Genomic DNA, 12,624 nt, shown 5'->3' on the forward strand with positions numbered 1-12,624 from the left:
AGACATTTAAACGGTATTGGGATGAATTTGGTTATACACTAATGTGTGATGGGTGGAGTACACAAAACAGAAGAAATATAATTAATTTCTTAGTGTACTCTGGCATTAAGGACAATATTTTTGAAGTCTGTGGATGCTACTGCTCATTTTAAAAATGCAGATTATATTTGTCAGTTGATGGATGAGGTAGTACAAGAAATTGGTGAAAAAAGAGTAGTCCAAGTGGTTACTGATAATGGAGCAAATTATAAAGCTGCTGGAAATTTACTAGTGATTAAAAGACCTCATTTATATTGGACGCCATGTGCTGCATATTGTATTGATCTGATGTTAGAGGATATTGCAAAAGAGCCTAAAATTGACATGGTCATATGTGAAGGTCAGAGATTAACAAATTTTATATATAACCATGGTTGGGTTCTTAATTTACTCAGGCAGATGACTGGTGGTAGGGAGATCATCAGACCCGGCGTCACTAGACTTGCCACTCACTTTTTAGCCTTGGAGAGCATCATGCGCTACAACGATGATATTATGCGGATGTTTACATCACAGGAGTGGTCTATGAAAATTAAGAATATGAAACCTAAAGATAAATCTTTAGGTGAAACTTTGAAAAATATGGCTCTTGAAAATACATTTTGGGATAATATTACAATTGCCACCGAAGTATTTGAGTCTCTTGTCAAAGTATTAAGACTTGTAGACAGTGATGACAAGTCTGAGATGGGTTTCTTATACGAGGCAATGGACATAGCTAAAGAATCAATAAAAAAAAATGTGGGCCAAAATTATAGGAAATGGTGGAAGATGATTGATTCTAGATGGAACAAACAACTACATAGATCTATACACGCTGCTAGTAAGCATGCTTTTAAGTTTTAAGTTTTAATTTACTTTTATTTATGAATATTTAAAAATTTGAATGCTTACAAATTTTAAATTTTTACAGGGTATTTTCTTAATCCAAGATTTCAATTCTGTAAAAGTGTCAATAATGATAGTGAAGTCTTATTGGGGGTTAGAAAGGTAATCAGCAAGCTTGAGCCCGATATTCATAAACAAATCCTTTGCGATAAAGAAGTAAGTTATGATTCAATTAATACCGATACCGGCTATGTCATGGACTCAGCGACGGTGGCTAATACTTTTATTATTATTTGTTTTAAGTTTTAACTTTCAATAATCAATATAATCAATAAGCTAATAATATATTTCTGATTTCAGATGGAGAGATATAGATTGAGAGCTGGGCAATTCAAGATCGCTAAGTTTCTTTGCAGCCTATATCTCATAACACTACAGCTAAATGGTGGTCTATTTATGGATGGGAGGAGGCACCAAATTTGACGCCAATAGCAAAGAAGATTTTAAGTCAAACTATGTCTTCATCACAGTGTGAAAGAAATTGGACTACTTTCTCCTTAATCCACACAAAAACACGCAACCGATTGACAATGGAAAGATTGGAGAAGTTAGTTTTTTGTCATTATAATATGAAATTGAGGGAGAGAAATTTAAGAAGGCAGAAAATGAACAACTGATTGATTTAAATCATGTTTTTGATGAAGAAGACCCCTTGACTCCATGGATTAGAGAGATAGAGGACAGGGTATTAGATGACAGAGATAACCCATGATTAGATAAAATATTGGGAGAAACCACGACGAGGGCAGAGGCTAGTACGAGTCATTCAGCAGCGAGAGATAGTATACCTACTAGTACTAGTCATAGTCCTGATAATACATATGGTGGTGAGATCATTTCATCTACATTTGTTGAGGAAAGTCAAGGAGGCATAAGGAGTGAAGACAGAGAAACTGAGGATATATATACATATTAGCGACGTCGTCATGAGATGCATTTTGATTCCTATGATTATGGTACATCGAGTATTTATTGTTTGGAGCCATCACAAGATCCATATGCTAGTTATTATCCTCAGTATTCTTAGGCACAAGATCCAAATGCTGATTATTATCCGCCTCAAACGCAAGCCACACAACAAGATCCATACAATATGACTAGTATGATGGAATCACTTTTTGGAGCATCAGGTCCCAGACATCAATATTTACAAACTTATGGTGATTATGATGATGAAGACTATAGAAATTTACGAGAACCAGCTCGGTATTCAACAAAGTTTTAAATTTTGAGTAAGTTAATACATCTTTTTAAGTTTTTAGACTTCATATGTGAGTAATTTTTGTTTTCTTATTTTTTGTCATTTTTTTAAATTTTTCTGCATTTTTCTGCATTTTTAAATAATATTTAGAATTTTATATAATTAAAAAATACTCTGATTCGATACGAACGGCCGATACGGCCGATACGTATCGTTTTCCTGGACGGCCGATCCCGATCCCGATACTTGGAACCTTGTATTTATGTATGTATATGTACCATGGTTTCCAATTTCGGCCGGTCCCATTTGTTGGTTTTGGCTAGGATGTCAGCCATTTTTGCTAATTCCTGAAATAGGCTAGGACTAGTCGGACTCGACCCCAGAAATATCAATAATTGATATCAATTTAGTACTGCAACAGTTGCTGCAACTATATCTCATAACACTCCAATTGAATGATGGTCTATTTATAGATGGGAGAAGGCACCAAATTTAACATCAATAGCAAAAAAAAATTTAAGTCAAACCGTGTTTTCATCACAGTGTGAAAGAAATTGTACTACTTTCTTCTTAATCCACTCTAGAACACACAACCGATTAATAATGGAAAGATTGGAGAAGTTAGTTTTCTGTCATTATAATATAAGATTGAAGGAAAAGAAATTTAAGAAAAAGAATGTCAAAAATGAGCCGCTGATTGATTTAAATCATATTTTTGATAAAAACACCTTGACTCTATCGATCAGAAAAGTAGAAGACAGATTATTAGATGATAGAGATAGAGATAACCCATGGCAGCAAAAGATAGTACAAGTTGTCAGCAGCGAGAGATAGTGCATCTACCAATACTAGTAATAATACTAATGATCCTGATAATACACCTGGTGGTAAGATTGTCCCATCTACATTTGCTAAGGAAAGTTAAGGAGGAATTGAGATTGAAGACGAAGAATCTGAAGATGTATATACATATCAACAACATCGTTATGAGAATGTTGCTCCCTATGATTATAGTGCATCGAGTATTCATTGTATGGAACCATCAAAAGATCTATATGCTGGTTATTATCCTCAGTATCTTCAGACACAAGATCCATACGGTAATTATTATATTCCTCAAACAGTCACACAATAAGATCTATATAATATGAATAGTATGATACCATATTTTGGAGCACCAGGTCCTACACAATATTATTTACAAACTTATGGTGATTATGATAATGATCATAAAAATTTACAAGAGTCAGCTCAGTATTTATCAAAGTTTTAAATTTTAAGTAAATTAATATATTTTTTAAAGTTTTTTGGCTTCATATATGAGTAATTTTTTTTCTATTTTCTAATCAATTTTTCAAAAATTTTAGAAATTTTTTATATTTTTAAATAATGTTTAGAATTTTACATAATTAAAAAATAGTTTGATCCGATACATATCTTTTTTCCAGATGGTTGATACCGATCCCAACTCCAATACTCGGAAGCTTGATATGTACATATAGTGTGTGTATATATATATATAGTTATTTAGGCCTCTTGTAGTAAAAATACAATGCATTTTTCATTTTAGAGGTTAGGTCCACTTTTAGTTTCTTTTGCAAGGTAAGCCATTTTCACTATTTCTTTTCCAAACTACCTTGAGATGGGAGAGGAGAGAAATTTGCTATGCATTTTATGCAGTGTAACATTTTTATGAACTGTCACTTTTGTCTCGAGAAGCCGGGAAGGAAAATATAGATTTGCTCTTCCTCACATATATCTACATAAAACAGTCAAAACAAAACTAAATTATGTGATTTTAAATGCATAATACAGTAAAAGGAACTGTATTATGTGATTTTAATAGTATAATACAGTCAAAAAAGAAACTGTTGTATATGATTTTAACTATGTAATACAGTAAAAGAAAATCGTATTACCTGATTTTAGCCATGTAATATTTTCACAAATGTTGTGTTACATCATTAACTACGTTTACCCTATAGAATATAAAATTTGAGGTAATAACTCGGAATACCTTATAATGACAGTGTTATACATTCTAATAACTGTGGATACCTATTAATAATAGTCTAATACTTTCTAATAATAGTAGAATACTGTCTAATAAAAGTGAAATACCTTCTAATAAAAGCATACTACTTTCTAATAATAGTGAAATATTTTCTAATAACTGCGTAATACCTTCCAATAACAGCGTAATTCCTTCTAATAAAATGGAGTACCTTCTAATAAAATGGAGTACCTTCTAAACTTCTAATAAAAGCACACTACTTTCTAATAATAGTGAAATACTTCTAATAACAGCGTAATACCTTCAAATAACAGCGCAATACCTTCTAATAAAATGGAGTACCTTCTAAAAGGAACATATATTACTTTTGCAAAATCTGAGAGGGTGTTACATGAATATCTATTAAGTGTTAATCCCTGTTGCATAAATTTGTAATACACTGGGAAAAGTTTCAAATCAGATATCTTTAAGTTTGTGCACTATAATATAAGTTTGTAATACACTGGGAAAAAATCAGAATACATCAGAAAGTTAAAAAAATAAAGTTTATTTGGATATCTTTAAATGTTGTGCACTGTTGTATAAGTTCATAATATATCGGGAAACATTCAGAATACATCATAAAAATGCCAAAAAATGTCTATTTGGGTGGAATAGATATCTGTAACTACTCTGTGATGTTACATAAGTTCGTAATAAATTGGGAAAAGTTTGAAATATATCACAAAATGTGAATAATGTCTATTTGGGTAAATTGGATATCTTTAAGAAGGATTTTCCCTAGGGTTTCCTTTCTAAAGTTATATGTCCTCCATAGTTACTAGAAGGTATCCCACAATTATTACAATTTAATATGTTATTATTAGAAAGTATTAACTGTTCCAGAAAATATTGCGCTGTTGTAAGAAGGTATTCCACAATTATTAAAAGATAATGCATTATAATTAGAATGTATTATAATGTAATTAGAAGGTATTATGCTGTTGTTAGAAGCTATTCTATAGTTATTATGTTGTTACAACTTACGCGAAGGTATTCTGTTAATGTTACAAGGTATTTCACTATTATTAGAAGAAATTCTGCAATTACTAGAATATATTACACAGCATAATATTTTCTAATAACAATAGAATACATTCTAGTAACAGTAAAACATGAAATTTTCTTGAACGTATTATAGAATGTTTTTACGGATCGTGCTATCAACATTCATGTATTAGATCTAATTAATGATCATAGATGATTTTGTCTTTTCTACAACATATTACAAGAAAGTTTTAATCTATCATGCTATCTACTTTCACATATTATGTGATTTAAGTGTGGCATAGATCTAATAAACTTTCACATATTATGTGGATGCAAATTGCATGATCCGTAATATTTATCAGTGCAATTCCTCCTTCAAGAAATTAGTCTTAAGTCAATTATTTTTTATTATACATTTGCTATTTATGGTGTTTAGGATTGTATTTGCTTTTTCGCAATTTTTTAGGGTATTATTTGCTTATTGTTATTTGTAAGGTCTATATAGGCTAGCTTTTACTCAATCAGGGTTAATAAAGAAATGAAATTTTTTTGAGATCTCCAATGAGAGTTTTGGGTGTAAATCCTTAGTTGAAAATAAAAGTGTGAAACCCCATTCTTTTTCTGTTTCTCTCACTATTATTATTCCTAGAATCCTAACGATCCAATTATTTCTAAGGTTCTGAAAATCAGTATCGGGATTGGGATCGGCCAACTAGAAAAACGATATGTATTAGTCGTATCGGCCATATCGGCCGTATCGGCGGCCTCTATTGGATCATACTATTTTAATTAAATAAAATTCTAAATATTATTTAAAAATATTGAGAAATTTCTAAAAATTTAGAAAAAATTATAAGAAAATAAGAAATAATAATTACTTACATATAAAGCCTAAAAAGTAAAAATCTCTCTTCCTCCCACTCTTCTTTTCTATCCCTCTAACTGTTAGTCTGAGGTATCCATTCTCTCCCTCACTCTCTTTTTTTTTATCTTTCTCTCTCTCTCCCTCACTCTCTCTTCCTCTTTCCCTCTCTCTCCCTCTCTCTGTAGTTGCTGGCTATTGCTACAAGAACCGGCTAGTTTTGGCCCGGTTCGGGATCGGCTGAAAGTAGGAACTATGATTATTTCACATCACTTATCTTTTGTACAATGTATTACAAAACTTTTTCATGGATCACAATATCTAAGTTCATGTATTACATTGATTTAACTGCGAAATAACTCTAAAAAATACTTGATGGAAGATGTATTCCTAAGTTGCATAAAAGTGCACAACGCTTAGAGATGTCTGATCTGCCCAAATAGACTATATTTTCTAATTTTTTGATGTACTCCATAGTTCTTCCAACATATTAAATAGTGTGCATCACTTAGAGATATCTAATCCGCCAAAATAGAAAGATTGATGATTCTTTGAGAACTAAGAAGGTATTTCACTTTCATTAGAATGTATTCCACACTTATTAAAATGTATTATGTTTTTATTAGAAGGTATTTCGTTGTTGTTAGAAGGTATTTCATTATTGTTAGAAGGTGTTCCACTATTATTACCAAGAACCTCATATATAAAGGGTACTACTAATTAACATAACATAATGTACTGTTAATTCACAATGTAATAGGTAATTTTGTCTTCCACTTTTTTTGGTTGGAGGAAAAAGGAGAATTTTTTAATTACTATAGAGTACTTGAATGTCCAATAAATTGTAAAGTACATTTAATGTAGCTAATAAATATATTGTACAACTCTCTTTCTTCTTTTCAACAGGCAAAATATAATTTGGGAAGAAAATATAGAAAATGACAATATGCAGAAGAACTAAAAATGGACCTATTCTCTCAAATAAAATGTACTATATTTTTTTTTGGACAAATTACCTAGGTTATTTAGATATATGTGCATTTTTTCTCAAAAGGAAGTAACTGTAAAATGTGATCTTTTATCAAAGAAAATATGTTCAACCTGTCGTAAAAAGTACCTGTAAAGTTCAACACGTGAACCACCAAATTCAATTTCGGAGGGCACAGCAATACCCATTCCAATGTTCGTTGTCTCCTTTCCACAATAATCACAAGGAGGTGAGTTGACCCACCTACAAAAATAAGCATGTGAAATGTAACAATAGGTGAAATATCAGAAAATACTAGTTCACAAACATTGTTGGCATGCTATGAATTAATTAACTTTCCTATATCATGAAAAAATTTACCAAACGAAAACGAGTCATAGGTGTGACCAAATTAATAATTGATAGTAGGAAAAAGATACACCTAAGGATCAGCATTAATATGTGCTCCAAAAGATTCACAAACTTATACAAGAATTCAAGTGTCACACACAGTGCCTCTGCTATCATGGCCACATTCTTCTCTCACTTGGACATAGAGAGATTGATTCAAGGCTAATTAGTGGCTGTTTTCTAAAATGTTCTATTCAGATATTGGGTTCTAAATATCGAACTCTCACTAGTAAACATATAGCTCTCTTGTATTTTAATCCATATGTGTGTGTTATCCCTAGTGATCAAAAAGAACATTATTGTTTAAAAAGTTGAGTTTATCTAGTTGGGATTGTTAATGTATATATATTCTTATAAGCCACCTAAGGGCTAATATACCAATATGATGTACATATTATATTTACCTCTTAATGAGAAAGTAGGAGAGCTCCTTCTCATGTTACATGGTATCAGAGCCCGATAGGGTTTTCTTTCTCCATAGTCTTCCACTGTGTCCTCATTTGCACAGAAGCGGAGCTCTCCCTCATTAACACCTTCTGACGAGCTCGAGACTCCTCCACCTCCCCCTCAGGACTCCTCCGCCTCCCTTGGTGCTGATCAAAACTAGCCGGCCCTCCCCGTTGATTTACTGTGACGAATGGCTCTCCCGAAGCCCTCCCTTCCCCTCCCCCCTCTCTGATAAACAATTTCGAGCTCTCATGGAACCTCCTCGCTAAGCACAACCCGGCAGCTCAGTTCCTCATTCCGGCAAGGTGATCTACCTCCTCCTACATCGACTTTGTCAAGCTCAACCCATCGGACTGGCTCTACGTCACAGTCACCAATGTCATATGCTATTGGAGAAAGAAGAGTCCAGTAGATTACTCGCATGAAAACCCTCTTAGTAGAAACTTTTCATTTCCGTTTTTTTTCATGCAAGTGATTCTCTAGCATCATTCTTCTTGCAACATATTGGTCTGCTATATTTTTACTTGTCTGATAGCAGTTACAGATCCTGCCCGTGACTATCTACCTACTTCTGCTGATTTTTTACTAGTAACCATGGCTGATGAGCCATATTAATTTGCTACTGTCAAAAGTGCTCTTAATGGTCGTGATCTCACCAGTCATCTCAAGAAATCCAGCCCTATGCCCTCATAATTCTAGATGAGAAAGGGCAACTTTCTAAAGAATATGTTGCTTAGAAGGCTAACGATCATCGTTTCGATCCTATTTGGTTGCATCAATTGATAAGGTTATTTTTCCCAAATCTTATACATTTTACCATTGATGCAGATCTTTGGATCTATCTTTGGTCTCCCTTTGTTGAATCGAGCGATGCTTGAGAGAATCATCTTTTGTCTAATGCACAAGGTGCTCAACAAGGTGACAGATCCGTATAGCAACTTTATAGTTATATGCGAGATTTTTGGCATTGCAAACTCTAGAGCCTCCCATTCCCCTCCAGTTTGCTAGTACATCCTATCCTATAGACTACGAGGCTTTTCGAGAGCATCGTCAGCTTTACCAATTTTTGGATGCTCTTTGGTCCATCGTCATACACAACCGAGTTTAGAGTCTGTAGTAGCCAAGCTAGTTGCTGAGGAGAGACATCTTCATACTGTTCAGTCTCAATATGCTTTATCAGTGTCTGTTCCTTTGACCGTGGTGGATAAAGTTCTTACTGCTACAGCTTCTATAATACCTTCATCTCGTAATGTCAATTTATCTCGCTCTTGTCCTCAGTGTTCCCACTGTCACAAGTTGGGGCATTTGATTGACACATGTTGGGAATTGTATACCGGAAATCACAAGAACTACAAACAAAAAGATCATCCACACCCGACCGCAGCTATCACTGTTAAGATTTTTTCTAAGATATCTTCTATTGGTACTCCATCAGATCGTCTTCAGCAGATTGAGGAAACACTAGCTCAATAGAGTCAGCTCCTTAGCCGTCTTTCATAGCATACAGTATCTACTTCATCCGCTTCACTAACATATCACTCAGCACCATCTGCTCCTTCTGGTATTATTTCTGACACTTGGATTATGGACTCTGGTGCTACTCAGCATATGACTCCAAATTCCTTTATCCATATTGCTTGCTACCTCATATCCCAATTGCCACCTCTTCAAACTACAAATAGCTTTCTTCTTTCCATTTGTCAATCTAGCTCTATTACTAATACCTCTAAAACTTCTAGTTGTCTTACACTACCCTATGTCTTGCATGTTCCTTTTCTCAGTATGAATCTTCTTTCATTTAGTAGCATATGAGATCCTAGCTATCATGCCTTATTTACCACTCACTCTTGTGTTGTGCAGGATCTACATACCGGCCACGAGATTGGAGATTGGAGTTGATTGTAGAACTAATGGTCCTTACCATATTTTTTTCTTCATATACCTATCTCACATCTTTCTCATTTTGTTGGTGCTGCTCTCTCTCCCACTGATTTGTAGCATCGTAGGTTAGGTCATATGTCAAAACCACATCTTAAAGGCCTTTTCCACTCTAGAGCCTTACAACAAGATTTATTTGTTCTTTGTTGGACTATGTGGGTAAGTAAGTTAATCGAACAATTGGCTCTACCTTTTCCTTCAAGTAATAATAAAAGCAGTTCATATTTTGATATCGTTCATTTTGATATTTGGGGACCTACACCATCACCTTCCATGTATGGATATTTGTATTAGGTATGTTTCATTGATAACTTCTCCAAATATACTTAGGTTTATCTTATTCGACATTGATATGAGATTTCTCAAATTTATCAAATTTTCACCTCTATGCATTCACACTCACTTTCACAAATACATTTAAAAATTTCAGGCGTAACTATGCTTGAGAGTACACATCTGCTGCTACGCGCTCTATTTTTTTCATTCTAATGGCACTCTTTTCCAATAGTCTTGTTTTTACACTCATGAGCAAAATGGTGTAGCAGAACAAAAACACTATCATATCTTGGAGACTGCTCATGCTCTACTTCTCAATTCCTCTGTCCCTCATACTTTTTAGGCAGAAGCTCTCTTGAGTTCTATTAACCTTATCAATTTCATGCCCTCTCTTTTCTTACGAGACCAAATGAGGTTTGTTTTTCTATTAAACTTGATTATAGTCACCTTCATATTTTTGGATGTACTTGCTTTGTTCTGCTTCCTGCACATGAGTATAACAAGCTATTAGCTCATTCTATGCAATGTGTTTTTCTTGCGTACAGTTTTGAACACAAAGGCTATCAATGCTATAATCCTTTTGACTCATCGGATGCAGATTGATAATCATGTCCCTTTTCTAGAGAATATCCCTTATTATTGTCATAAGTCTCAGGACCTTACTTTTCTTGAATTTCCATCTTCGACATCTTCTCCTTAGTTTCCTCTTGAGCTTTCGTGAACACCATACTCTCTTGAGGAGCATCTTGCTAGATGCCCTAGTGATTCTCCCTCTTATTGTCCTCCTGTCACTTAAGTGTACTCTCAACGAGTCGTTCCTATACCTTCTTCGTCTATGTCAATTCCTATTTCATCTTTTCTGTCACCATCTACGGGTCCTCCCCGATCTCAACATGAGCATTGCCCTCCTCAATGATATGGATATGTTGATGTTGCATGTTACTCTTATAAGTTCTACACCTTTCTGACAGCTTTTCATGCAGCTCAAGAGTCTAGGTCTTATTGATGATTAAATTAATGCAGCTCACACTAATTATTGAAGCTATGGGTATTCACAAGCTGACATACACCTATTATTTTCTCATTGACTAACCAGCATTCTCTTATAAGCTGAGCCTATGATTAAAGATGGTGTTTTGGGTTTCTTATCTATGATTAGAGGATATATTTCCAGACCTAGTGTTGTCTAAAGGAGATGACTAGTTTTGTGTTTTTAGTTCTCAATTCATGATAATAGGGTGTATTTTGATATGAGTTATCAAAGCATTTGATTTTGTCTAGTAAGAGTCTAACACTCTAACTAATAAAGAGTATTGTTTTAGTAAGAAGTATGTTTTTGTGAATTAGAGAGACTCTATTTTAGCTTAAACCATTGTATGCAAAATGGACAGAAATGATGGGGTTTATAGATTAAGTTGACAAAGCTATTATAATGATTAAATTAGAGGACATTAACTATTGTTTTGAAGTCCATAAATAGTATCTTAAATTATGTTGTTTGCACATTTCAGGTTAAGATTTAAGGTCTCTTTCAACTAATGTTTTGATGTAGAAAATTGATTATCTAAAGGTGAGTAATATTGGGTTTTGTTATTAGTGTATTTAAACAAAAAAAATATGTTTTATACCTTGCGTATAAGACTGGTTTTCCTATTTATGTAACTGAATAGTTTTGTGAAGCATCTTTGAGCAATGGGATTTGGATTCGATATGAGTTATCTATTTGGTAGTTGTTTACATTTATTGCTAGATGCAAATGTTGCCATTCCTATTTTGTACGAATTGGTTTTCCAAATGACTTGGTTTGATATATGTATTTGCAAGAATGCACTCTAGAGACTTGTTCTTCTGAGAGAGTTATATTTGCTGGTTTTATGCTCAAAATGAGCTTGACATTTGAAAGCTTTGTAAAGCTATATGTTGGATTATGGGCTTGAAAGCTATTATTTGAGTCATTTGAAAAGAATCATGTACTATACCGGTTAGTTAGTAGATGAATACTAACATGTGATTACACGGATGGAAATCCAAAAACTCCAGCATCCCGGAGTATAAATAGGACAGACTCTGGTAACCCCGAGGGTTAATAGAGGCAGGCCCTATCAGTGGGGCCAATACACTAATACTCTGGTATCCCAGAGTTAAAATGGGACGGGCCTATAAGTGAGCAATACGAACCATGATTTCCTAAGTTAATGTTACCTGAGTTGATATATATATTTGAGATATTAACCATATCCTAGTTATATGATATATGGTGTGGTTTGATCATGCTACATGCATTTGGATTTTAAAGTTTTATTTGTTACTGTGGTTATTTGCGTACTCTAATATAGTTTTTGTTGTATATTCGGTTTTTAAAATGGTTTTACTCATTGAGCTGTGCTATGAGCTCATTATATTATTTCCCGCCCATTCTAGATATCTCTTACGATGTGTGAGGACATAGTGGGTCTTTCAGCTTATCATTTTGGGTAGGATATCAGTAGTTGTATCATTTTGAGAGTTGTATTATTTTGTAACCAGTCCTACCAAGGATAGCTAGTAGCCCC

The 12,624-nt window shown here is 33.8% G+C and overlaps 1 protein-coding gene across 2 annotated transcripts in view; it reads right to left on the reverse strand.

Moving 5' to 3' along the window:
- Positions 1–12,624, reverse strand: part of LOC140796762 (peptide-N(4)-(N-acetyl-beta-glucosaminyl)asparagine amidase) — a 58,012-nt gene that overhangs the window by 15,931 nt on the left and 29,457 nt on the right. For both annotated transcript variants that reach the window (XM_073149871.1, XM_073149872.1), the window contains one exon: positions 7,151–7,264. In XM_073149871.1, the coding sequence (XP_073005972.1) occupies positions 7,151–7,264 (114 nt within the window). The remainder of the gene's footprint in view (positions 1–7,150; positions 7,265–12,624) is intronic.

This window comes from Typha latifolia, chromosome 10 (assembly GCF_019914945.1).
Source record: "Typha latifolia isolate L0001 chromosome 10, TyphaL0001v2, whole genome shotgun sequence".
In the NCBI taxonomy this organism is placed as follows: Eukaryota; Viridiplantae; Streptophyta; class Magnoliopsida; order Poales; family Typhaceae; genus Typha; species Typha latifolia.